General features: G+C 41.5%; 1 protein-coding gene across 1 annotated transcript in view; it reads left to right on the top strand.

The window, feature by feature from the left end:
- Positions 1-5517: 5517 nt before the first annotated feature.
- The window catches only part of col22a1 (collagen, type XXII, alpha 1), a 108603-nt gene continuing 87367 nt past the window's right edge, over positions 5518-26753 (top strand). The window contains exons 1-5 of the mRNA XM_034705596.1: positions 5518-5570; positions 10004-10153; positions 10246-10812; positions 15866-15946; positions 26530-26641. Of these exons, the coding sequence (XP_034561487.1) occupies positions 10063-10153; positions 10246-10812; positions 15866-15946; positions 26530-26641 (851 nt within the window). The 5' untranslated portion in view covers positions 5518-5570; positions 10004-10062. The remainder of the gene's footprint in view (positions 5571-10003; positions 10154-10245; positions 10813-15865; positions 15947-26529; positions 26642-26753) is intronic.

Genomic DNA, 26753 nt, shown 5'->3' with positions numbered 1-26753 from the left:
TTATCAAGGACAAAAGGCTGGATCAGAATAAATGACATGCATGATGAATTATGGATAACTGACCCTTCATTTCTGAGTTCTTGCTTCTCTTTAATGAATTACCAGCTCTGCAGATGGATCTTATGTTAAAACTTGAAAAGCACAACTTTATATGAATCAAGGGTTGCAAAATTTTGGAGTTTTCAAAGTTGGAAAATTTCCATGGGAATAAAGCAGAAATTGACTAAATTGAAGGTTGGCTCTTAATAGAGAACTTAAATATAGTTGTGGAAAATGTATTTTTTAGCATAATTCTGACTAAAACAACCAGATTTCATGCAAGTACAGTTGAATATCTCTGCTATTCCTCAATCACATGCACATAGCACACTGCTTACTGCAGGGCCATTGAGACCACGCCCCCTACATGCACTGTGCATTCCTCCATCACATGAAGCACACATGGTTTCTAGAATCCTGCAGAGGCTATATGGAGCCAAAACGATGACTTTAATGTTTGGTATTGAAAATAAAATTTGGCATTGAAAACACACTCTGAAACTGAAAAAAAAATACATTGGCATTGAAACACTTATATTGAAAAAAAATTGTAACGGCATCAACACAGGTATTGGCAGATTCAGCAGTCATGTCACTTCGGTCTTTTTTTACCCTCCAGGCTTCTTCGGTGGTCATGTGACTGAAAATTATGCAAATTATTTGTAAATCACGCCCTCCTAGCCCCTCCCCTCAAACCCTACCCTCCACGCCAAAACAGTGACAAAAAGTTGGAACTGAAAATTCAATCATTGAAAAAGAACTGCATTCGAAAAAAGAAAAACATCATCGAAAAAAAAAATCTGTCATTGAAAAAAAAGTGACATCGAAGAAAAATAATATGATTGTCATTGAAAAAAAATATTAGAATGCAAAAATTGCTATAAATTGAATGATATGAAATTGATGTTTGTGATTTTAACTTCAATGAAACGTTTTCATTGCCAATACCTGTTTTGATGCCGTTAAATTTTTTTTCAATATTTTCAATGCCAATGTTTTTGTTTTCAGGGTGTGTTTTCAATGCCAAATTATATTTTCAATACCAAACATTAAAGTCATCGTTTTGGCTCCATAAGGCTAGGCTTGAGAAGCTTGAGGGAAGTTGCTTTTTGATTTGCATGATTTGATTTGCTTTGTTGGAGGGAGAGCGGCTCTTTTCATTTAACATTTTGAATGGGACTTTGTTGGGATTGCTTTGTTGTTAATTTTTGAACGGCTTGGGTCGGGGGGAGAAGTAATATTTAACTCAACATTCATGTTTTTGTTCTTCAATGAAATAATTGATTGTTCAATGAAATATTTAACACTTGATAAAGTTCTACTTACAAATAAACCTGTTTGAATTGTATTATTTATGCTGTATATGATACCTTTCCATTAAATAACCCTCAATTCACAGTTAATTCACAGTTAATTCCCATGATTCCCATGGAAAGTTTGCAATTTGGAATTTTTCCAAAATTCCCCAGCTTAACTTTCCTGAAATTTACCTGAAATTTTCCACCCCTTTGCAACCCTATATGAATCCTAACACAAATTAGAATTTAAAGAAACCACAGAAAACAAACCACCGACACGCTGTAAATCCTATATGTTGTTGTAGAGAGCGTGAGACGTAAAGGAAGACATGCCTGTAAACTTGTCACAACAGTACGACATGAGTAACACAGAGCTCCACTGCAGTGCGAGGACAGACATTTCCACAAAGCTGCAGGCACAAGTGTTCTGTAATCATTTCTCCAACTTAAATACAACCCTTCTCTATAAGTGCGTGGCTGGTTGAAGCCAGAGTGGCCCAGCCCACCACCACCAGCCCCAGGGCGGCTCCACTGCGGCTATCACAGTGGCAGAGGCCGGACAGTTGAGGCGGTTGCCAAGAAGCTGTGCCTTGTCTTTGAGGGCAACACTTCAGATGGGTGCAGCCGTAAAGTAGAGAAAAAAAAGGGACAAAAATATCCAGAATGTTGGGTCTATAATTGGCTGTGCCTCACAGTCCTTGTTTTTTATGTGTGAGCACAGCCCAGTTAAGAATGGTAGAACCACGAGTGAAACCCTACACTTTCTCCCCTCGCAGTTCCCTCCCACTCTGTCCACCCATCCACAAGGTTCTCTGAAGCTCACCTCAGCTCACTTTCCAAAAAACACTGTACACTGGATTGTCACCCTGGATTATACTGTATAACAATCTTCTTCTGAGTTCTGGCACATCCAGGAGAGGTATTTGGGATTATTATCACTTGATAATGATGCTGCCCCAGTGCTGAATCAGGGTGTGAGAGCTGGAGACGGAGAGACAGACACCTGAGTGACAGGTCAGGTAAGAAAAAAACACTGATATTATTAGAAGCTCCATCTGTCTTTATTGTGTTTCTACATAAACTGGCTTTAAATTTTTATTTTTAGCAGTTTTGAATTGTTTGGAAGAGTTATTTTGTCCCCCATGCTGTTCAGATGCTCTATCAGAGAGCAGACTTCCTTTTTGATTCTTGGGTTACAAACAGAAAAAAAAAAACGCTTCTGTTTTTAACATTTAGGGAATGATTAACGTGTTGCCTCTGTTATACACATCTACACAGCATTCCCAGGTCTACCATTGAGAGGAAGTGGAAAAGGGCCTGATGACCCACAGTTTGGAAGGAATCTGGCCTCAGGTTCACATGTTGACAGAAACAAACCACCTTGTTTTCAGCTTTACCTCGGGTTCCCCCTTTTTCAAACCACAGATTAATTTGGCGCAGCTCGGGGAGAGCAGTGAACAGAGCGCTGAAACATAATCAGAGATGAAAGAGAGACAAATTAAAACGTGTTACGACTTGTACAAACTTGGGAGAAGGGGATTAGGAGCATGAATCTAAATGTTGTTCAACTGCTTTAATAGTGCGGCGGAAATTTTTTCCTCATTTGAGTCTCGCTGGGCTGAATTTCTCAGATTTGAAATGCACACTAATTGGGGCAATTAGAGTAATTCAGTTAGCTTGCCTATTCTGCGTATTAATAGCTGCAGTGAAAACAAGTAGCAGGAATAGCCTCATGGAGAATCAGATAAGAAACCTGTCTCTGGGGACCAAGCACTTTGCTTTACCCACTGCAAATAATGCATCTCTATTTTACAAGCTATATAGGCCAAGCCACAGTCAACAGGCTGCTGAATGGAAACATGTGTCTCTCCACAACCTGAAATAATCTTCTGCTGCAGTTACATCCTATTTCTAAATCATACAAGCTCACACTTATATTTACTGCATATGAAAACATTGTTACACTTTGGTTTCCAGAAAAAGTCTAAAATTTGAAGCTAAGACTGAATTATATTCCTCTTTAAAGAAATATTACAATGAGTTATTAAAGTCTGTACATTAATGATAGACTTTAATAGGTTTGGGTCATGTTTGCAAGCCAATGGAGAGCATATACTTATATAAATTATAATGTTTGCCTTTCAGCACCTCTGGTTTAAAAAATGCATTACCAATTGAGTTATCATTATTATTTTCAAACGCATGCTCCTTCATCCCTTTGTGCCTCTTTGTTTGTACACACCACATTAAGCCACAGCAGCGTCTTCCTGCTTCCCACTTCCATCGTCACGGATTCTAACAACACCACAGTGCTGTGAATTACATACTTCACATTCATAAAAATCTCCCAGTAGGCTCAGTTGACAAGTCAAAAGTAATATGCACCTTTTCTGTTTTATCAAACTGAGTTTAGATATCAGAAAGTACTTTGAGTTTTGAGCTACAACCTACGAGCGAAGCATAATACAGGAGCAGCTGATCAGATGGATGTTAACGAGCAACCGCTTCACAAAGGCTGGCAGAGCTCTAGTTTGAAATGTGTTTCAAGTCAAAGAAGTTAATTGAAGCTCTTTCTTAATGGGTGGCCTCTAAAATGCAGGCTAGTCAACATGGTGGAATAGTGGTCAATAGATATCAGTTTTTCAGAAGCCAATAATAAGGAAGCAGGTCTGATATAAAATACTGATACCATATTGTTGTTTTTGTATTTGACTAACTACAACAATTTAATTGCAATAACATTATCTCTTAATCCCTGCACATTACAATCTAATAAACAATGGTTATCTTGGTCAGTATTATGTTTTAGATGGATTTTATTATTATTTCTTAGGATTTCTAACTTTCAAGGGCTTTTAAATATTTTATTTCAAGAGGAGAGGACAGTTAATAGAACAGGAAGGAGCTAAAACCTGCCCCTGTTTTAGATGGAAATTAAATGAAAACTATGTTGGGTTTTGCTATAGATTTCAGAACATGACTGATATTTATGTCAGAAGCAATATTAATCTGCTTTATTCTACACATCATAACTTAACTAACATTAAACACCAGCAAGTAACTCTTTTAGATTTGCTCTGCTGTCATTTGGGATGAAAAATGCGTTATCGTTTATAAAAGATGAAGGTGATTGAGGATATTTAGGCTTATATTTAAAACAGGCTGCATGAGAGCTACAGTAAAGGCACAGGGCTCAAAACACACCCTTTAACAATCTTCCAAAAACTGTACAGAGGCATATTTTTAAATGTTAGTTATGTTTGTTTACAGACTTGGATCCAAGCCAAAACACAAACCGGTTAAAGCTGGGGTTGGTAGTCAGATTTAGATACACTTTTTGTAATACTGGTTAAAATGATCTTTATGTCCCGATGGTAATCAATACATAATGTGTTCTTAAAAAAGAGGTAAAAAAAAAGCTGCTATCTATAGCCGGAGTAAACCTGGGAAAACACCAACCAATCCCTGCCATCAGGAGCCAAATGATGAAACCAATCAAATCCCATCCTGCCGTTCTGCCCGCCTCCTGCAAAGCGTACATTTCATGTTTGTTTGTGTTTTTAACTTTCACTATGACAATGTGTCGGCGTTTTCTTACCGCTGAGTGAGACATGAGTTGACGTAGTGCAAAACACCAGTCCCTCCAGGATTTCGCAGGATTTTTTTGTGATTGTTGCGGCCCAAAAAGCCTGATTTTGCGGCAGCTTTTTGAAAAAATTGCGGTGTAAGTTGCGATTTTTTTTTTTGCTTTTTTCCCCCAATAACATCTCAGGGACAAGTAAATATGCTAAATTACAGTTGTTTTTAGGAAACATTCTTGATGTGACCACTGACTGTATTTTGATTCTCTTGATTCACAGAAAAATGCTATGAAAGGGCTGTATTTCACATTTACGACGGTCCCTGAATGCACCTCGTAGTGACGGGCACTTGACAGGCAGTTCACGGCACTCTGAAATTAATCTGCATCTTTGACTACAAGGAGTTGATCAAAACTTACTAAATGTGTCTGATGTTTCACCAAACTGGAATAAATCAAGCTGTAGACGCAGATCTTTTTACAGTAATGGCGGCAACAATGTCAAACCTCAAATAGTAGTACTTTAAATAGTAAACAGACGCCCCGTGGATGTGTCTGTGTCACTAACACACACCGGGGGTAAAATCCGCAATGAAGATGAGACAGATGCATGGAGGTGAGGAGAGCTGGTTCATAAAGCACACCTGCTGCAGGTAGGTGACCAAGCTAACACTGAGCCCCTCAATCTTTAAATAGTAACGTTGTCATGGTCACTTGTCCTGCCTGCTGTCCTCTCTTTTCACCCGTTCTCTGTGCATGTTTTGTTGTTGAAAAGTGCAGATCAAGTGAGGACTTACGTTTAAGGAAGTGAAATTGATGACAAAACCGATGACGTACAGGGGCTGAGGTTAAGGCATAGACTGTAAAAAATATGGACGTAGTATCCGTGACGTCACCCATCTGTTCCTGAGAGCTGTTTTGAAGCAAATCGACGGCAGCAGCCATATTGGTAATGCGGAACTCAACTAGGCAGAGTGTGACGTAGTGTGAGTCTCTTAGCCAATGGCTGTGTGTTCCCGACCGGGAGTCACGTCAGTCATGTCCTTATTTGGGCAAAACTCATAATCTTAATATCTTCTTAACCGTCATGTTAGAAAAAAATTCACCCCCCGTACAGTGTGTGCCATTAGAGAGATTAGCGTTGTAGGGCCAAGCCGTTTTTTGAACCAGGCTGTAAACATGTTTATTAATGCTGCAAAGATCGTCTTTTTCCCATTCATGTCTATGTGGTTTCCGGTGTTTCTGCAGCCAGCCTCAAGAGGATTCTCGATGTATTGCAGTTTATATCACTTCCACATTGGCTTCATTGTTTGAGACCGGAGTTTGCCGCTTGGGTTAAGGTAATTGGTCAAATTTGCGGGAAAGTTGCGGTGATTGTATAAAATTGCAAGGCCGCGAAAAAATCGCGCTGATTGGTTGAATTTGCGTTGATAGTTGCGATCGCGAAATCGCAACTTCCTGGAGGGACTGAAACACAAACCATGGCTGTTTCCGAAATCGCCTACTATACTAGCAGTACGTACTGATATGTCCAAAATTCAGTATGTAGTAAGTAGTATGTGAACAAGAGCAAAATCTGCAGTATGCCAAAACTCCCCGGATGTCTACTGATGCGAGAAAATATCTCAGTATGCATCGGACCAGTCTGCCTCGCGTACTGTTTCCCACAATGCACAGCGCTCGTTACGCTTTTTCTTTTTCCTCATTTTTTGACGGGAGGAAATCCGTTTTTGGGTGCTGTGAAAGTTATCAAATTACATATAAACCACTTCCTAACTTTTTAAATCATAAATGGATGCTAAATAAGCATTTTATTTATCGGCTTCGCCGTTGTTTACTTCCGCTTTCCGAAACCGGAAATCCAGCGAAGTCTGGCTCAGCATGCTGCATGACAGATCGGACAGAACAGTCATACTACATACTAAATTCAAATGCAGTATGTAGTAGGCAATACCTACTGCCTACTACATTAGTAAGTAGTATGTAGCAGGCCGTTTCGGAAACAGCCCATGTGCTGAGGACCGGTTTGAATCAGTCACCATCATATGGTCGACAATCAGTGGCCGGGGCGTCATTTTGGAGGAGCTCCGAGGGAGGAGGGGAGGGGTTAGACGGAGTCATGAGGAAATGCTACATTCAAATTCATGCTAGTTTTCCGTGGCTACCGATAGCTTTAAATGAGCACTGTTGAGGCTACCTGTAGTGTCTGCAGACATTTTTTGTTGAGTTTACTAATCGTGGCCTCATGGGTGCAGGTATCAGCTGATGACACTTGTTGTGAAATACCATTAATCACCCAACCAATTCATCTATTTACCCTCCAGCCACGAGAGTTGAGTCCAATGTGGAAGTGTTAAAAATGTCAGTTCCTCAAGTGTCCACTTGAGGCTGGCTGCAGAAACACCGGAAACCACATACACACCCATTCAAAGAAGACGACCTTTACAGCAGAAATAAACATGTTTACAGCCTGGTTCAAAAAATGAGTGTAGTCTGAATAGCTAATCTCTCTATCAGCACGAATTATTTTACAACTTGTTATTTTTGAAGATATTAAACTGATGTTAGGCTGAGTCAGCAGACGATAGGCTTCAAAACTCTGCTTCAGAAACAGATGGTTGACATCACAGAGACTACATCCATTTGTTATACATAATATGGTTCTATCAGGTTGGCCTGTATCACCTTACACTGGCCTCCAAAACTGTTTCAAAATGCAAAATAATTACATTTTGAACATGGGTTTAAAAAATGCAAATATCAATTAAAGGCACTGTGAGGAGTTTTTAACTGGCTGAGAAACAGACTGAAACTGATACTGATGCCTCTTTATGACCCTCAAAAGCAAACAAGACCATCTACAACAACACTGATACCTTCTCTGTTGTCATTTTTAATGTCTAAAACTGCTCTGAGGGGGTAGGTGTCAGAACAAATGATTGACATCTCGCTTTAGAAACACCCTTTTTGGAAGTTTTCACTGCAAATAATCACATTGTAAGATAAGTCTAAATGTTAAAAGACAACATGATGAGGTTATTGTCTGAAGACAATTATTTTGCATGTACAGGACAAGAGATAAGAGGTATCACTTTGTACACAAGGGGGCGCCAGAATCAATACAAGCTAAAAGTTCCTCACAGCAGCTTTAAAATAAACCAATTAATACAAAATAAAAAAAGTAATAATGTAACAGCTGTATTCTTTGTAATCATTTTAAATGGTATGTAATAGTAAAATGATGTTGCTCTCAGAGATTCCTAAAATGCTCTGGAAGAAAAAGAGCCATGACAGTGGGTTGGCGATGCCCGAATATATATTCACTGCTATAACATCAATTTGTTTTTTACTAATGCTTCTTTTCCAAATATGATGTATGGGAAAGTAATATTTTTGGCCTATGTGACTTATTTATCTTGAGGTAACTTATGTTGAGAGTTGGGTGGAGCCTTACTCTCAACAAAGACATGCAGTAGTCAGGCATGCCCTGAGAAGTATCAACCTTGTCACTTAACTTTTGAAGAAACAACTTTTTATTGTCAAACAGTGTTTTTTTCTCAAACAGTAAAAGTATTGATAGAAATGAGCAAAGAAAGAAATGTCACAACCCATATGAAGACAAATACACTCACAGGAAGAAAGGGAGTGATGGTAAAGAACTTCTCAGAGCACACAGGACTCTAATTGCTTTCCAAGTTGCACACAACTCAGACTTTCCTCAGCCTCCCACGGTGACCCCCCGTGGTGAGACACTTTCCAAGCCAGGATGAGTCCGTGTTATGGCTAAGGTCAGTCACACATGAGCCCTAATCGCAGCCATCACAACCGCTGGTGTACAATAGGAGCAAGAATAGTTTAGTGTTTATATGACATGTCTTTGTCTGAGCCACCCAGGCACAACAGCCTCTTAAATGAGTCCAGCACGGATGAACTTCTTGGTCCTCTGCAGAAACGCCACATGAGCAGAGCTGTCCTGATTCCAAGAGCTTGACGAGCCAACACTCTGAGTTGTTCTTTTACTTCTTTCTTTGTTTGGTGTCGGTTAAATCAGTTTGGCAGCAAGTTCCAGCAGCCTTTGTACCGTCCAGTTTTCTCTGGACTCAGTATTCACTTGCTGATGTAGAGATATGTGTTTCTCAGCCTCAGGCTTCAATTATCATGTGCTGAGAATGGAAAACACTTCCTACCAGTTTCCATAGCAGAAAGAAATCTAAAGAAGGAACAATAGGAATACTAGACTGAGGGGGTATGAGAGAGATTATTTCAGAGCGTCTTTATACATATAAAGTGCATATCTTGAATCAGCTTGGGACCAGTCCCTTGTCAGCAGCCCCTGCAGGAGGTCTGCTTCTGTTCAGCAATTTCCCTGCACAACAGGAAGTGCCTCATCCATTTTGGTTTCACAGTTGGTGAGACATTGTCTCCACAGACAGCTCTGAGAGGGGATTTAGATGTTACAATATCATGTGAATGTACACTACCAGTCAAAAGTTTGGACACACCTTCTCATTCAATGGTTTTTATTTATTTTAATTATTTTGAACATTGTAGATTAATACTGAAGACATCAAAACTATGAAATAATCTGGTTTTGTCATAATCTGGATTACAACAGTAGTCAAATAGGGCTATCCATTGTGTACTAACCGTACCTCTGAACAACACAACTGATGGTCTCAAACACATTAAGAAGGCAAGTCATTCTACAAATGAACTCTTGACAAGGCTCATGTTCATTAGAAACCATTCCAGGAGACCACTTCATGAAGCAGACTGAGAGAATACCAAGAGTGTGCAAAGCTGTCATGAAGGAAAAAGGGGGCTACTTTACAGAATCTAAAATATAAAACAGATTCTGCTTTGTTTAACACTTTTTTGTTCATTCAATAATTCCATATATGTTCTGTCATAGTTTTGATGTCTTCAGTATTAATCTACAGTGCTTGCAATAATTAAAATAAATACAAACCTTTGAATGAGAAGGTGTTTCCAAACTTTTGACTGGTAGTGTATAAAGTAGGATTACTGACTGTAGTGTCCCAGGATGTTTAATGGATAACTGATGTTTTTACTGACTCTTCCACAGACTTGGACATCTTGATGGTGGCAATAAAGTAGTTAAAACAAAGTGAAAGCAAGGCTGAGATGGAATTACGACTGGGATTAAGGATCACCCTCGTCTTTGTCATCCTGGTCCTGACTCTTTCCAGTAAGACAGTGGAGGCACAGAGGGCAGGTAAGACCATTAGGACTGATTACTCTGTTACACCTTCAGTAGTAGAGCTTGGATTATCTGTATGTGACTTCTCCTGTGTTTACATCTGACAGGGTGCAAAAACGTCCACTATGACTTGGCGTTCATCCTGGACACATCATCCAGTGTTGGAAAAGAGAATTTTGAGAAGATCCGTCAATGGGTGGCCAACCTTGTCGAGTCTTTTGATGTAGCTCCTGATAAGACAAGAGTTGCAGTGGTGCGCTACAGTGACAGACCCACCACTGAGTTCAACTTGGGTAGACACAGGACCCTGGAGGATGTGAAGCGAGCTGCCCGTAACATACGCTACCTGGGGGGAAATACAATGACCGGGGATGCTATCAGCTACACCACCACCAACATCTTCACAGAGCGCGCTGGAGCCCGGCCAGCAGCCAGAGGCATTCAGAAGGTGGCCATCCTCCTCACAGATGGTCGAAGCCAGGATTATGTTCTTGAGCCGTCTAAAGCAGCTGCCAAAGCCGGGATCCGGATGTTTGCCGTGGGTATCGGGGAGGCTCTGAAGGTGGAGCTGGAGGAGATCGCAGCCGAGCCAAAGAATGCTCACGTCTTCCACGTGACCGATTTTAATGCCATTGACAAGATCAGGGATCGGTTGAGGAGGAGGCTGTGTGAGAGTAAGTCAGCCATCAGGCTCAAAGCCAACACGTCACTCACTGCATGACACATGGCTTCTGTTTGAAGCCGTTCTTTGAAGAGCCTGCCTCACCCTGAACCAGCACTTGATCAAATTAGACTCTTTTTTTAACCTTTAAGAAGTATACCGAGGAAAGACCCTAACCACAAAACCCCACCCCGACCACAAAGAGCAGCTGCACTTGAATGAGTGTTATCATCATGGCTTCTTTTTGGCTGAACGTGAAACGTGAGGGGGCTGTAGCAGAAATTGGCTTGTAAATGACAGTTCTCTAACCAGGACATTTCTGTGGTGTAGCTGCTTTTTCACTGCTACTCTGCTGCAGAGGTGTTTAGCACTGGAAAGCGTGTCTTAAGCCAACCTCAATGGTTTTTCCGCTAGTGTGCTGTGAAAATCTTTCAACAGAGGCATAGAAAGTGGCTTACAGAGCCAGATAAATTAGCTAAAACAGGCTTAAAAATAAGGTAACAGCTCCATGGAGTTTCATAGCTGTGTGGAAAACTATCTGCTCGTGAGCGATTTCATGGAGAAGATGGATGCTTTGCACTCCAACGTTTTAAATTCCTGCCTAAAATTAGCCAGACAGGGAAGAAAAGGATGCCATGTGTCCTCGCCGCAAACAGTGACAGGAAAAAAAAGAAGCGGAAGTGACATGATTGCATGTTTTAAAACAGATGATTCTTACTTTAATCTAGCTGCTGCAAAAGTAGAGGCTACCGTGAAGACAGTGTTTATTCAGGATCCAAAGCACTCTTTGGAGGGCGTATCATATTACAGACGGCCGCTGCTGCGAGATCTGCAAGGTGATTCATTTTAAAGCCACTGAACTTTGACCTCACTCTTTGACTCCGACTTTCAATCTGTCAACTAATAATGTAGCTTTTATATATTTAAAACCCAGCGTCGTACAAGTTTAGAGCTCAACGCTCTGCAGAGGTAACCAAAGTTAAATTTACACAGAGACATATTTCCAGTGTTTTCTTTCTGTAATCTCTAAATACACGGGAGCGTCTCTAAGTATATCAGTGGTCAGTATGACCGGTTCACCGAGCAGTGCGAGTTATATTCACCCAGGAAATTATAGCCCTAATGTTTCACGTGGTCCAGTGCAGCCACTCCACTGTCCATGTTAGATGTTTTCACCTTTTAATCTATAGGTTTAAAAATGACACTACTTATTATCTGCTGCTCTGATTCATGAGATCATGTGTGGCCTCATCTCTCTATATGATCACACACCTGACCTCACATGGCCCCAGGGACAAAGGACTCCAGTTTCACAGCTCTTTTCTACACACAGGGTGTTAAAAAAAAAAACAGCAGTCATTCTGGTAATAGGAGAAAAACATGTATCTCTCTTTAAAGGCGAACGGGGTGGTAGTTAGGTGTAAAGGTGAAGCTTTTGCTGATACTGAACCCACATGAGACGTTATTCCCAAAGGCAGCTTTGACATTGCTTCCATTTTAACTCACAGTCAGATCCCTAAATTATAGCTTTAGGGCCACAAGTGCAGGGAGTAGTTCAGCTGAGAGGCCTGCAGAGTCTCAGGGCTGTTCAATGTGTCTTTAAAAAAGAGTGACGCAGTGCCACTCACTCTCAGACTTAATAAACCGAGTATCTATACTCAGATCTTTCTATATCACGCAGAACAAAATAGCAGTTGTATAATGTCACTACAAAAGGTGCAAAAAAAGGACCGACTGCACAGCTAACACAAGAACTGAACTGTGTGGAATGCAGAGAACACCTCTGGTAGAATTACTGTTAACTTAGCAGCTTAGCTTTCCTATTACGGCCAAATTCCACCAGATCTGTGTCCGGTCTGTCATGGCACCAGATCTGATAGGTCTCTATTTTAGACAATCTGTTAACTCCCACTGGAACTGCTCCATTGCGTCCCGACTTGCCGGATCAGAATGGATCAGAACGCAATGGATCAGATATGCAAGGCTTCTATTTTTGCTGGATGCCAGAGCACAATGCATCAATCTCAACAGAGCAGATGGAGCGGGACAGGAAGTCAGGCACCAGAACAAAATGAAAACATCTGGTTCATTGTGAGAATAAAACCCTCTGTGTTATCACCAGATCGTTTTTTTACTTAACTACAACAACAAACCGTCATTTGAACGGAGTCAGACCTGGAGTCAACAGGTCAGAGGTTTTCAGAGGACCAGAAAGACAACATGGTCCTGCGTTCCGAAAACACAACCAGTGGGTGTTGACGGACGAGAGACCACGGATCGGAGACGGACCAGATACGGAACTGGTGGAAGTCCCGTGTTAGATATGCTCTGAACTTAGCATGAATGAACAAGCTGCAGTCACACACTGATGTTTTTGGCCCAGATAATATTGAGGACTGAAGGCCCAGACAAACTGCTGAGCTAATTTTAGCCTAAATGGGAAGGCCCTCTAAGCAGATGTATTACATACTGATGACAGGACCCTGGTTTGCTGTCATACCCAATTGACAGTATGAAAATGAATGTTGCCCTCAGGGATTAACAGGAACGTTGTGCATTGAGAAGTTCACAACTTCAAAATGAATGCAAAGAAAGAGCCTCAGTGTTTTCATCCATGCTGATACAGCAGTCTGCAACAGGACTCAGTGAGATTAGGATTTATCATGAACCATTTGTTGTATCAAAGCAGATAGTTTGGTCTTATTTTCCTGGTTTTAAAATATCAGGGCTCTGAGATCTTAACCCCCCACCTAATCTGATGTAGAAAAGTACTTTCTCTTAAAGTACTCTATTCTGAGCCTGTGAGCTTTTAGCTTATTATAAAACAGATTTATATTACTTCAGTGTTTCCCGGACAATACCAAGCAGGATCCTCAAGAATATTTTACGACGGACAAGTATAATGGCCTATCAGATTTTATTTTATTTTAAAATTATCCTTCTAAAATATCTATAAGATCACCATCTGTCATGCATAACTGAGACCATCTTTAATCTTATGTTACATCATTAACAATCTTTGTTCACACGGGAAGCACTTTATAGAGATATATTTCAAAACTTGAGTTGTGTTATTGGGTGTCTTTCTAAAACGTGCTGGTCATGAATATTGTCAATGATCAGACACAGAGAAGGGAAACGGTGGGGGGTGAGGCAGAACACACTGCTGCATGTGTAACAAGAGGAGAGCTGCAGGTGGGGTGTGTGTGAGGGGGTGGGATTGAAATAAAAATGAGGTGAGCAAATTAAATTAATCTGTGATCATTCATAAATAAGTACATGGAATCTAACAACGGATTTAATAATAATAATAATTCTAATTCTAATTCTAATAATAATAATAATAATAATAGATCAATTAAATAATTTAACAAAACAACTCCCTGTACATTTTCAGCTTTCAGTTGAGACAGCCATTAAAGAAACTAATCACCTTCAAGCCACAGCATTTGTTTACTGTGTTGGGAGCTAACTCTTCTAAAATGTCAGTCTCATTCATAATCCAACATTTCCATCCAATAAACTAAAGAAGATCTATATCTACTATGATTAGTTGTGAAACTGGCATCTCAACAAAAACACCCCTCCTGCCAAACCAACCTTCTCCTGACCATGTTGCCTCTCTCACTGTCATCACCAGCACTGAAATATGTTGGTGTTGAAACTATAACTGTTACGGCTCCTTGTAGATGTGTGGAGGGCAGTCCGTCTGCTCACTGCTCTTCAGATCACATATCAGTCCAAGTCTGTTTTTCAATGAGGTCATTTCCTCAACCAATTCAGGACTTCCTTTCATTTTGGTCTGACCCCTCTTTAGTTTTCAGACTGCTACTTCTAAGAACACATGGCACATGATTATATTTCCAACCGGAAGGTACAAGGTTACCAAAGGTGCATTTCAACAAAGAGTTCCGGGGGTCTTTTAACCCCCAGAACTACTTTACCCTGAACTAAAAGATTCCTGTGCCCCCATTGTTGTCTGCGTTTCGACCGCGGCCTGAAGTCCCGGGTAGATTGTGCAAATCAGGCCAGTGACGTATGGAGAAAAAAAAGTAAATGCACTACACCACCAGACCAGTAGAGGGCAGTAAAACAAAGAGGAATGCCATTCATCACAGATGACACCATAGAAGCAGACGGACAGGCAGGTATCATTATGAGCAACACAACAGTTAGCCTGTTAGCATGAAGAGACTCAGCTGGTCTGTTTTAGATGGTGCTATATTTCATCACAGATGGATTCACTGAATCAACACGTGAGAGGAGATAAGCGCGAGTAGCAAAGACGTTTCAACATGGCTTTAAAATCCTTTTGAACTCAAAAGGCCGTGGCAGAGATCGACCGGTGTTTTGGTTTAAACAGCGACCCTGTTAACTGGAGACTTTCAGCCGGATGCATCCCTCATAAACGTCTTTAAACGATCATTAAATATCTGATGAGGATATTTTGAAATCTTAATAAAAACTGAACTAGTTTGCATTCCCAGGAACTCCCTCTGTGTTTCAACAGCTGTGTAAACTCCACAAACACTGACACGTTCAGCTGAAGGTCTCCAGTTTACAGGGTCACTTTTAAAACCGGAACACCGGGAGAGACGCATTCACGGTGGGCTGAGAGAAGACTACTGTTACAAGCTGCTAAATCAAGAGAATCACAGCTTCTTCTTTTGAAAAGTACACACACATACAAAAAAGATAGAACAAATAAAAACTAATGAAAGAAAGAGAAATCAAGAGAATCACAGATGTGTGTGATGTTATTGTGGACGGAGGGAGGAATAAAAACACTGTGGTTAATCTACCAATCAGACACGTTCAGCATTGCAGGCCCTGCCCCCCCGAAAGTCCCGGGACCTTTGAAAAGTACTACCCCCCAAAGCAGGGTCTTTTTAGGGGGGAGATTATCTACCCCTGAACTAAATTTGGACCCTGGGTCCACTGGTCGAAATGTACATAGTTAAGGGGTTAAGTCCCTCCTCAAGAAAGTGTTCCTCTTTGCCTGCAACTTGTTCCCAAAACTTCATCATATGCTGAAATCTAACTGAACCCTTGTCTTTTATCCTCAGATGTCCTGTGTCCTAACATGAAGATCCAACCTGATCGCTTTAAGCCCAACAGCACCAGTTATGGTCTTGAAGAGGTTCCAGGTATGTGCAAAGTGCTGCTTTTCCAACGGCAACATGCAGAATGGAAATTCTTGTGAACCGCAAAGTCAGCTCTTTATTTTTCAGAGCATCTCCTACACCCCCACATTGAGCCTTTTTTCATCAGCAGAAACAAAGAGAGAGGTTTTGATATGCATGGATTCAGACTGCTGCAATGCATTCAGATTTCCTCCTGATTGGAACTGGAATTGGTTTTATTCATGACTATTTTGGCTCTCTCATTTTGTGTCCAGCTTCCTGCTGTCGTTATAAAAACTCAGCATTTGTAAAAATAAAACTGAGTATATCAGGCTTGAATTTGCCAACATCGTCTGAGTTCAAACCACAGCCTTTCATTCTGGAAACTAAGTTGCTGTTTTTCAGAATTGTGGATTTCTATTTCAGGCTTCCTTCTGTTTCCATGTGATTTCATTTTCCTGACAGGAGGCCTTCAAGTTGCTAGAACTGTGCGATATATCACGTTGAATATGGGAGTAAGAGAGGGAGCAAAATGTTCAGTGAACATGATTTGTTGTTGGAGAAATTGTTTGACAGTTTGGGACGCAGGCCCTTGGGGAGAAAGCTCAGTTTTCAAGAAATCCTGTTTGGTTTTTTGAACAAAACTGCAAAACAAAATACAATTTAAGGTTTTATTTTTACCTTTTGAAGCTGAGCCAGCTGCTTTTAAATGCGATAGATGCTCTCTTGTAGCTGAAGTTTGTTCATGGTGTATGAATAAGTGCAGGGTGACTGTGATGAGCTAGCACTGAGATGTGTTGTACACAGTGAAAATACTTTTTTTTTGTCCTAAGCATGAAAAGAGACTTACACTTTTTCCTAAAATATCAACCTACTCTTCTAGAGAGGGTAGCTCATACACTCAAAAAAGCCACATGGGTGTCTACTTGATCAACATGAGTATAGCATGTAGCTTCTATTATATTAATTCATGTTTGGTGGTTAAACATGTTTAAATCATGTAGTTTAAACATGACATGCAAAATCCTTCAAACTACAAGATATCTTTATGTCAACACAACCTAAAGGGTTTAGGTAGGAATCCCATCTGCAATACCTCTCCAGAGCAGAAGGTGGCAGTAACGTGCGACAGGCCCTGTTCATCAGCCAAGGTAGCAGGCTTCTGGCAAAGAAGAGCCATTACAGGGAGTTGGGAGAGATCGCCTGTGACTGCAATTGGGGGCGCTGGTGGCCTAGCGCCCCACGTATCGAGGCTAGTCCTCATCGCAGAGGTCACCGGTTCGACTCCTGGCCGGTCGACTATCTCCTGCATGTCTTCCCCCACTCTCTACTCCCCACGTTTCCTGTCTCTCTTCAGCTGTCCTGTCAATAAAGGCCAAAAAGCCCAAAAATATAACTTAAAAAAGAGAAAGGTAAATATAATGTAAATCTCCTTTAATCACTTTGCACTACTGTACTGTATAGTCTAATGTATACCATAACCATAGTCATAGCCTGTTCATAACCTGTACATACCTGTAGCAATAGTCCATAGTCACTCATGTAGATACATATCTTATATATTTATTCATCATTCATAATATTCTGTATTATGTATTTAATTTACTGCTAAAGCACTTCTGGTTGGATGCAATCTTTATTTCATTGCTTGCACCTGTGACATGCCCAATGACAATACATTGAATCTAATCTAATCTAAAAGTTATAAAATAAACAAATATACAAGTTATTGTGACCCAAGACAATGAAGTCAGATCCTACCTTAGTAAATATGTTGAAACAACCTTTACAGATGAAGTTGGACCCAAACATTGTAAATAAGTAATGGTAACGTCAATACTTTATGTTCACTCAACATATTTACAATTAGTTGGTTCAACAAAATTTTGTCTCACTAAATGAAAGCATTTTAACCCTCCTGTTATGTTGCGGGTCAAATTGACCCTTTTTAAAGTCTATTTTAGGCAATATATGTCTTCCAAACCAGCTAAATCAAGCACCAAAATCTGGGCAGCATTTGACATCACTTCATGAAAAAGATCAAATTAAAATGTAGAATAAAATACACAAAAATCTATGTGATGTAAAACTATTGTATTTATATTAAGGGCTTTCCAATGTACATTTAAAAAAGTTTGAACATGAATTTGAATGAAAAACGAGTGAGTTATCCTCATTGAACCATGATCTGTGAGGATTAAAGAACACCAATGGACTAAATCTTGATTTGAATGGTTAGTAATTGAGTTAAAAATTAGATTAAAAAAAATGTGTATTGGGATTTTTTAGGTTCTGACACTTTTGGATAATTGAATATGCAATAATGTTTCTGGGTCAAATTGACCCAGAAACATTATTGCTGTTCCAGAGAAACGAACATAAAAGGAGGGTTAATTAGGTGAAAATTATTTCCATAATTATTTTACATTCACCCAACAAATGATTTCTTTCAGTGTAGAGTATAACTGAAACAGGATTCTTTAACAAAGTATTTCTTTGAGTGTATGCACACGTACAAAACAGTCAGATCAAACCAGCCCTTCAGTTGAAGCTGTGGTCAGAGTTCAGCGCCTGAACTAGTCGTTTACACAGTGAAGCGTATAACTAGTCCTTCATCATGTGTTCATATTTCCAGCCTGCTTTGTGGAAGCTTTCTCAGAGCGCTCAAATAGCGTTTATCCAGAAAGGTCGGATGTTTTTGTAAGTGCGTCTTTTGGGGGATCTGAGTTCCTGTCTGTGTCTCCCACCCACATCCATCATGCTAAGAGGAAAAACAGATGCCCAGACCTGCCTGTTTGGACTCCTGTTATGCTGAACTTCACGGAAAGAGAGATGTCAGAGTAGCGGAAGCAGTGTTTTACAGAGTTTGACTCCTAACACACTTAAGCTGGCACACATACACATCACATTCAGTGCCAAACGAGAAGGAAGCTGATTTTGACAACAAATTACTGATATAACTTTTTCCAAACCCAGAGTAGTCTGCCTCTTGAGTCATGTATCTTTCAGTCAGCGTTTCAGCCATCACTCCGATGTACTCTCCAGTGGGGAATTCATTTTTAAATATGGACAGGAAGAACTAACATTCATCCATAATCCCTACAAATCCTTTATTCTGACTGCCAACTAACCAAACAGAGGGCTTGGATCTTATTCCAGTACGCACTGGATGCAGCTCATTACCACCCTACAGCCAACACGGCAGCTTGTTCAGTGCTACAGTGCTCAAATATAATATATATAATATATTGATGTATGTATCACTCTAATCTCACCTTTACTTGTGTAGTTCAGCTACGCTTGCTGCATGAGATATGAATGTTTGCTGCTTGAAATAGCTGTCAAGAAAGCAAAAATAACCATGAAATGTCCAGTTTGACTATCCAAACATGGAAATCAGGGTGGAGATAATAATTAAAGGGATAGTTCAGGTCTTTTGAAGTGGGGTTATATGAGGCACTTACAATAGTATTTGTGTTTGCCACAGGGAGGGCCGGTCGGCTCAGCCCCTTTGTGGAGAACAGCCACAGAACCAGCACGCAAGCTCGGATATCCACAGATGTAGATGGGGTCAGCTCTACTGGATAATTCAGTTAATTATAAAAACCCTATACTCTACTATACTCTAATGTTAGTGTGGGCTCTGATCTGAAAGTTTATCAGTGCTTCATTTTGCTGTCTGTTTCTTTTTGCACTGTTTTCCAAGGTGGTGCATTTTTTATAACTTGTTATTTTTGAAGATATTAAACTTAAGAGTTTTGTCCAAATAAGGGCATGGCTGACTTGATTGACAGGCGGGCAGCTGTTAGCGAAAAAGGCTAATAGCCCGCCTCTTTACCTCACACTAGCTGGGATGAAGTTTGATTGAGTTCAGCATTTCCAATATGGCGCCTGCCGACTATTTGCTTCAAAACAGCGCTTCAGAAACAGATGGGTGACATCACGGATACCACGTCCATTATGTATACAGTCTATGGGAAGAGCTGACCACATCTGCCGGCCTCACAACAGAAAGTCCCAGCTAACCGATATCCACTGCTACTAACGCAATTATTATCGCCAAGTGCCTCATACAACCCCACTTTAAAATATCAGAACTATCCCTTTAATTATCTCCACCTTAATTATAGTGTTTGGATTGTCACGCTGGACGTTGCAGGGTTATCTTTGCTTGATTGATTGAGGTATAAGTTCATGACTAAGCTGCCATGTGTCATAAGTGGAGGACATATTGGAGCGAGACACACAGGATACAAACAGGCCTCATCGTCTGATACTGAAATGTCTACTGCCCTCCATTATTGAACCTGCATGTCACGGTAAGGCAGAAACCAAAGGAGCCGAAAAGAAATCAGTGCATCCTTAAAATGCACAGTCAAAACTGAAATCCATGAGTCTGCAGATTGTGTCAGTGGAGTCGGAGCATTCCCTCTGTTAGGTACAGAAAGCTTCACGTTTGATCTCATTAACTGATGCACCTACAAAAGTGACTTTAGTAAAGAACAGCATATCACGGGTGATTTGGCAGTATGGAGTACATGAGTGTATGCTTCTGATCATAGCTGGCAGCCCCTCTTACGCAGGACACAGGATCAGATCCTCCCCTTAGGGAAAGTGCTAATTATGTGGTTATGCCTTCCCTCTAAACCACAATGGAATTACTGTAGATACAACACTGAGAGCCATTGATGCTTTCCTGAGCAGATGTCCCACCGTACAGGATTGTAGATCTGCTGCCAGAACCCTAATTGGAATCAATTTTTGATGGGCTTTGTTTGATTTATCTTTCTCAGTGAGATCCAAATCCCAAGTCCTGCTCCACTGGAAAATAATATGAGTAAATCTTTCCTTGTAACCAAAAGCTGGGTTATTGTGGAATATAAATATATCATGCATATGACCGTTTCAAACTACTTAGAGATCCCCAAGAGATGTGAGGCACTATAATCATTTTAATGTCCTTACTCACTGCCATGGTTTAGGGTTTAGAAAATATAGTTTTATATTGAAACATCCAGGGACATCAGAGGAGCAAGGAGAGGGTCAGCTCAGCCGGTCCACAGAATATGAGGATTCATTTAAATGTAGAAGTTTGCACAGTGTGAGATGATTCGTCTTCTTGACTGCAGTATCTCACACTCTTACGTCGTGGTCCAATCTAAGAGCCAAAACCTGTATTTGGGTTCCACTAGGGAAAGTGTTATCACATACCCCTTTTCGACCAAGGCAGTTTCAGGGCCGGTTTGAAGCCGGCGCTCAATTGAGAACTGTTTTTTTGTGTTTCGACTACAAGCGAACCAGCTCCCGGACAGGTAAACCGGTTCCAGAGCGGCTCCAACTCTTTGCTGGTCTAGAACTGCGAACAGCTTACGTCAGGGGTGAGGGGCGGGGTTGCTGTGATCAAAAACACAAACCAAACAATGTTTCCTCCATTGTCCTGCAGCGAAAAAATAAAAGAGACTAATGGATTCCAAGGCAAAGCAGTGGTCAGTCGAGGAGACAAGCTGCAGTTGTCCGCCATCATTGCTATTGTGAGGGAAAGTTCACGCTAGCGCTGCTGGGAAAAGTGGTCACGTAAATCTGACGTCATGACGTGCCTCTTCCACAGGCTTGAGCGGGCAGGAAAACAAACAGGTGCCGTGTTGGTTTGCGAGTTCAGCTCCAAACCAGCGCAAGCACCAGCCTGGTAATACAAACCGGTTTGCGTTGGTTGAAAAGAGGTATTACAGATCCCTAAGAGATCTAAGGTGCTATAATCTTTTTAATGTCCTTAGAAACTGCCATGGTTTAGGATTTAGAAAATATAGTTTCATATTGAAAAAGCTCCTCCAGCTCTGCCGGTCCACAGAAGATGAGGATTCATTTAAATGTAGAAGTTTGCACAGTGTGAGATGATTCGTCTTCTTACCTGCAGAAACTCACACTCTTACGTAGTGGTCTTATCTAAGAGCCAAAACCTGTATTTGGGTTCCACTAGGGAAAGTGTTATCACATACCCCTTTTCGACCAAGGCAGTTTCAGGGCCGGTTTGAAGCCGGCGCTCAATTGAGAACTGGTTTTTCGTGTTTCGACTACAAGCGAACCAGCTCCCGGACAGGAAAACCGGTTCCAGAGCGGCTCCAACTCTTTGCTGGTCTAGAACTGCGAACAGCTTACATCAGGGGTGAGGGGCAGGGTTGCCTTTGTTTTTTCCATTGTCCTGCAGTGAAAAAATAAAAGAGACTAATGGATTCCAAGGCAAAGCAGTGGTCAGTCGAGGAGACAAGCTGCTGTTGTCCGCCATCGTTGCTGTCTTGAGGGAAAGTTCACGCTAGCGCTGCTGGGAAAAGCGGTCACATAAATCTGACGTCATGACGTGCCTCTTCCACAGGCTTGAGCGGGCAGAAAAACAAACAGGTGCCGTGTTGGTTTGCAAGTTCACCTCCAAACAAGCGCAAGCACCAGCATGGTAATACAAACCGGTTTGCGTTGGTTGAAAAGAGGTATGACAGATCCCTAAGAGATCTGAAGCGCTATAATCTTTTTAATGTCCTTAGAAACTGCCATGGTTTAGGATTTAGAAAATATAGTTTCATATTGAAAAAGCTCCTCCAGCTCTGCTGGTCCACAGGAGATGAGGATTCATTTAAATGTAGAAGTTTGCACAGTGTGAGATGATTCGTCTTCTTGACTGCAGTATCTCACACTCTTACGTCGTGGTCCAATCTAAGAGCCAAAACCTGTATTTGGGTTCCACAAGGGAAAGTGTTATCACATACCCCTTTTCGACCAAGGCAGTTTCAGGGCCGGTTTGAAGCCGGCGCTCAATTGAGAACTGTTTTTTTGTGTTTTGACTACAAGCGAACCAGCTCCCGGACAGGAAAACCGGTTCCAGAGCGGCTCCAACTCTTTGCTGGTCTAGAACTGCGAACAGCTTACATCAGGGGTGAGGGGCGGGGTTGCTGTGTTTTTTCCATTGTCCTGCAGTGAAAAAATAAAAGAGACTAATGGATTCCAAGGCAAAGCAGTCGTCAGTCAAGGAGACAAGCTGGCGTTGTCCGCCATCATTGCTATTGTGAGGGAAAGTTCACGCTAGCGCTGCTGGGAAAAGCGGTCACATAAATCTGATGTCATGACGTGCCTCTTCCACAGGCTTGAGCGGGCAGGAAAACAAACCGTGTTGGTTTGCAAGTTCAGCTCCGAACCAGCGCAAGCACCAGCCCAGTAATACAACCCGGTTTGCATTGGTCGAAAAGAGGTATTACAGATCCCTAAGAGATCTGAAGCGCTATAATCTTTTTAATGTCCTTAGAAACTGCCATGGTTTAGGATTTAGAAAATATATTTTCATATTGAAAAAGCTCCTCCAGCTCTGCCGGTCCACAGAAGATGAGGATTCATTTAAATGTAGAAGTTTGCACAGTGTGAGATGATTCGTCTTCTTACCTGCAGAAACTCACACTCTTACGTCGTGGTCTTATCTAAGAGCCAAAACCTGGATCGGGTTCCACAAGGGAAAGTGTTATCGCAGTGGTCTGAGGTCTGAAGCGCCCTGACAAGACATAGATGTCTGGGGTTTTACAAAAGCCTCTAACTGTGGCAGTACTTTGAGACATACATGGTTAAACATTATGCATTAAGATAAAATACTTGACAATGTTTATCATCCCCATCAGCTTCTGTAGCCTCCCTCCTATAATTACTAGACTCTCTACACTCATGCAGAGAGAAATGTCGAGACCATTTGCCACTGATTGGGATTTGACAGCCAAGAGAGCTGCGGTTTGAGTCAGACTTGTGTTTATCATGGGCTGTCTGGTCTGACCCCTTGGGGCACTGAGCACACACAGGAGGCAGCAGAGTGTCTTTGCAGCTCTGTGCTCACTATCTACTGCACACATGTTGCCATCTGCTCCGATCAAAAGAATGCTGTGTGCATGCATTTGCCTTTCCCAGTCAGTGAACTCATCTGGCTTTTCCCGCAGATCGCCCCATCGGTCGTTTCTGGCTGTCCAAAATAACTTTTTAGGTTGATTATACCCTTTACACAGCCAGGCTAAATTACAGCTCTGCTCTGAGAGGGCCTGCAAAGAGCCACAGAACGGCGGAGTGAGTGACCGTGCACGAAGCAAGCTCGGTGACAATGAGACCCGAGGCCAGAAAATCACACAGCTGCACACGCAGCTTCTTCGAGCTACTCATATGTACGATCTACTTTCTTGATACGTAGAATCAAGAACCTTTGTGTTCTTAAAACAGTCACAAGTTGACCTAAAACTCTCTGAAAGCTTTCACTAGTCATCATGTGATTCTTACCTTGTGCTCTGATGTGAAGTTATGCAAAAAAACCTGCAGCTCAAACTCACATCAGCAGACTTCAACTACTTTTTCCAACTGGCTGTGTGTTTTATGACAATGAAAAACACAAGACACACAAGGAGAACTGGTTGTTGTGTGTTTATGTCAAAGCTGAGGCAGCACCATCTACTGACCGGCAGAGGTAACTATTAAACATGTCAGTGAATAAAGGTAATCTGAATCAAAAGGTGCATTTCGACCAAGAGTTCCGGGGTCTGTTAGCCCCCAGAACTACTTTCCCCTGAACTAAAAGGTTCCTGTGCCCCCATTGTTGTCTGCATTTTGGCCACGTGCTGAAGTCCCGGGTAGATTGTGCAAATCAGGCCAGTGACGTATGGAGAAAAGAAAATTAAATGCACTACACCACCAGACCAGTAGAGGGCAGTAAAACAAAGAGGAATGCCATTCATCACAGATGACACCATAGAAGCAGACGGACAGGCAGGTATCATTATGATCAACACAACAGTTAGCCTGTTAGCATGAAGAGACTCAGCTGGTGCTGTTTTAGATGGTGCTATATTTCATCACAGATGGATTCACTGAATCAACACGTGAGAGGAGATAAGCGCGAGTAGCAAAGACGTTTCAACACGGCTTTAAAATCCTTTTGAACTCAAAAAGCCGTGGCAGAGATCGCCCGGTGTTTTGGTTTAAACAGCGACCCTGTTAACTGGAGACTTTCAGCCGGATGCATCCCTCATAAACGTCTTTAGATGATCATTAAATATCTGATGAGGATATTTTGAAATCTTAATAAAAACTAAACTAGTTTGCATTCCCAGGAACTCCCTCTGTGTTTCAACAGCTGTGTAAACTCCACAAACACTGACACGTTCAGCTGAAGGTCTCCAGTTTACAGGGTCACTTTTAAAACCGTAACACCGGGAGAGACGCATTCACGGTGGGCTGAGAGAAGACTACTGTTACAAGCTGCTAAATCAAGAGAATCACAGCTTCTTCTTTTGAAAAGTACACACACATACAAAAAAGATAGAACAAATAAAAACTAATGAAAGAAAGAGAAATCAAGTGAATCACAGATGTGTGTGATGTTATTGTGGACGGAGGGAGGAATAAAAACACTGCGGTTAATCTACCAATCAGACACGTTCAGCATTGCAGGCCCTGCTCCCCCGAAAGTCCCGGGACCTTTGAAAAGTACTACACCCCAAGCAGGGTCTTTTTAGGGGGGAGATTAACTACCACTGAACTAAATTTAGACCCTGGGTCCACCGGTTGAAACGCACATAGCTCTGGGGTAATGTTTCTGCAGTCCAAAAACGCCTTGTCTGGGCAATGTTGAAAAAACACTTTACACTCAAAGCAGCAGAGAAAAGTCTTCCTCTAGAAAAGGGTTAAAAGTCATGTGACACAGTGCACTTGAAGACACTTGGTGGCCTTTGCTGACACACAAAGCAGCTGTGTCTGGTTAATCCCCTCACTTACTCAATGAGTTAAGAAGCTCTTGTTTTAAAAGTTATTTTTTACTCTGTTGAAAATAGCACAGAGGCAGCCTGTGTTTCTTTCCACCTGTTTCAAACCTGTCTACGACATCCACAAAGCTTTCACCAGACCACGCTCACATTCCCACGTTAATGTTCCGGTGTCTTCTAGATTAATGCACTCAATCTGCACTTGATTTTCCCTCTGGAAATATTACATTTCATAGATTTTATGCATAACTGGGCCACGTTGGAATATGTTGAGTGTGACTTCATCCTCTTGGCTCGGTATCGTCACAGTCTGCTTTCAGAAGTGCTCAATCCAACAAGACCACCAGCTTTCAGCAAGTTCTGCTGGACAAACTGGCAGCTTTAGTGCTTTACAAGCTCTCATCCTGCTGGCATTACCATAGCAGCAGCACTTGTTTGTTGTAGAAGGGAGTGTCTTTTCTAAACCACCTAAATATGGTCTGTGGTTAGACCACTTCAAGTCACACGCTGCAGAGCAAAGCACACACACGTGCGCACACTCTCAGACCTTACTAGCTATGGCAAGTTATTTTTTCTCTTTTGGCAGCAAATCAATCTGAAAGGCCAACACATGGCTCTATTTTCCAATTATTCAGTAATACTGAGATTTTTCCTCGAGAAGCCACAAACAGTGGCTGCAGGGTGTGGTGGTGCTGACCCAATTAAGCTTCAGTGCATCCCAAGAAATCTAACAAAGCCATAACTCAACCCCATTACTCACAAGCCCCTTGTGTTGTTTTTATGTGTGTGAGATTGTCTTGAGTGTAACTAGGCTATTTTACTATATCGCTGCAGGGTTCGACCTGATGGAGTACTTCAACGTGAGAGATATCTTGGGAACCAGAGATGATGATGGCCAAAGTTCTTATGTTCGTCTGGGCACCATGCCCATCGTACAGCAAACAGAGTGAGTGACCTTCCTGCAAGACTGCAAATATGAAACCTCTAATATTAGAGATGATATGACCTGCCTGGTGGATTTTGAAACATGGCCCATGTAAAGGGTTGAACAGTAGGTC

The sequence above is a fragment of the Notolabrus celidotus genome, chromosome 16 (genome assembly GCF_009762535.1).
Source record: "Notolabrus celidotus isolate fNotCel1 chromosome 16, fNotCel1.pri, whole genome shotgun sequence".
Lineage (NCBI taxonomy): Eukaryota > Metazoa > Chordata > Actinopteri > Labriformes > Labridae > Notolabrus > Notolabrus celidotus.
The sequence above is the reverse complement of the archived record's forward strand: the minus strand, read 5'-3'. Positions and strand labels throughout refer to the sequence as shown.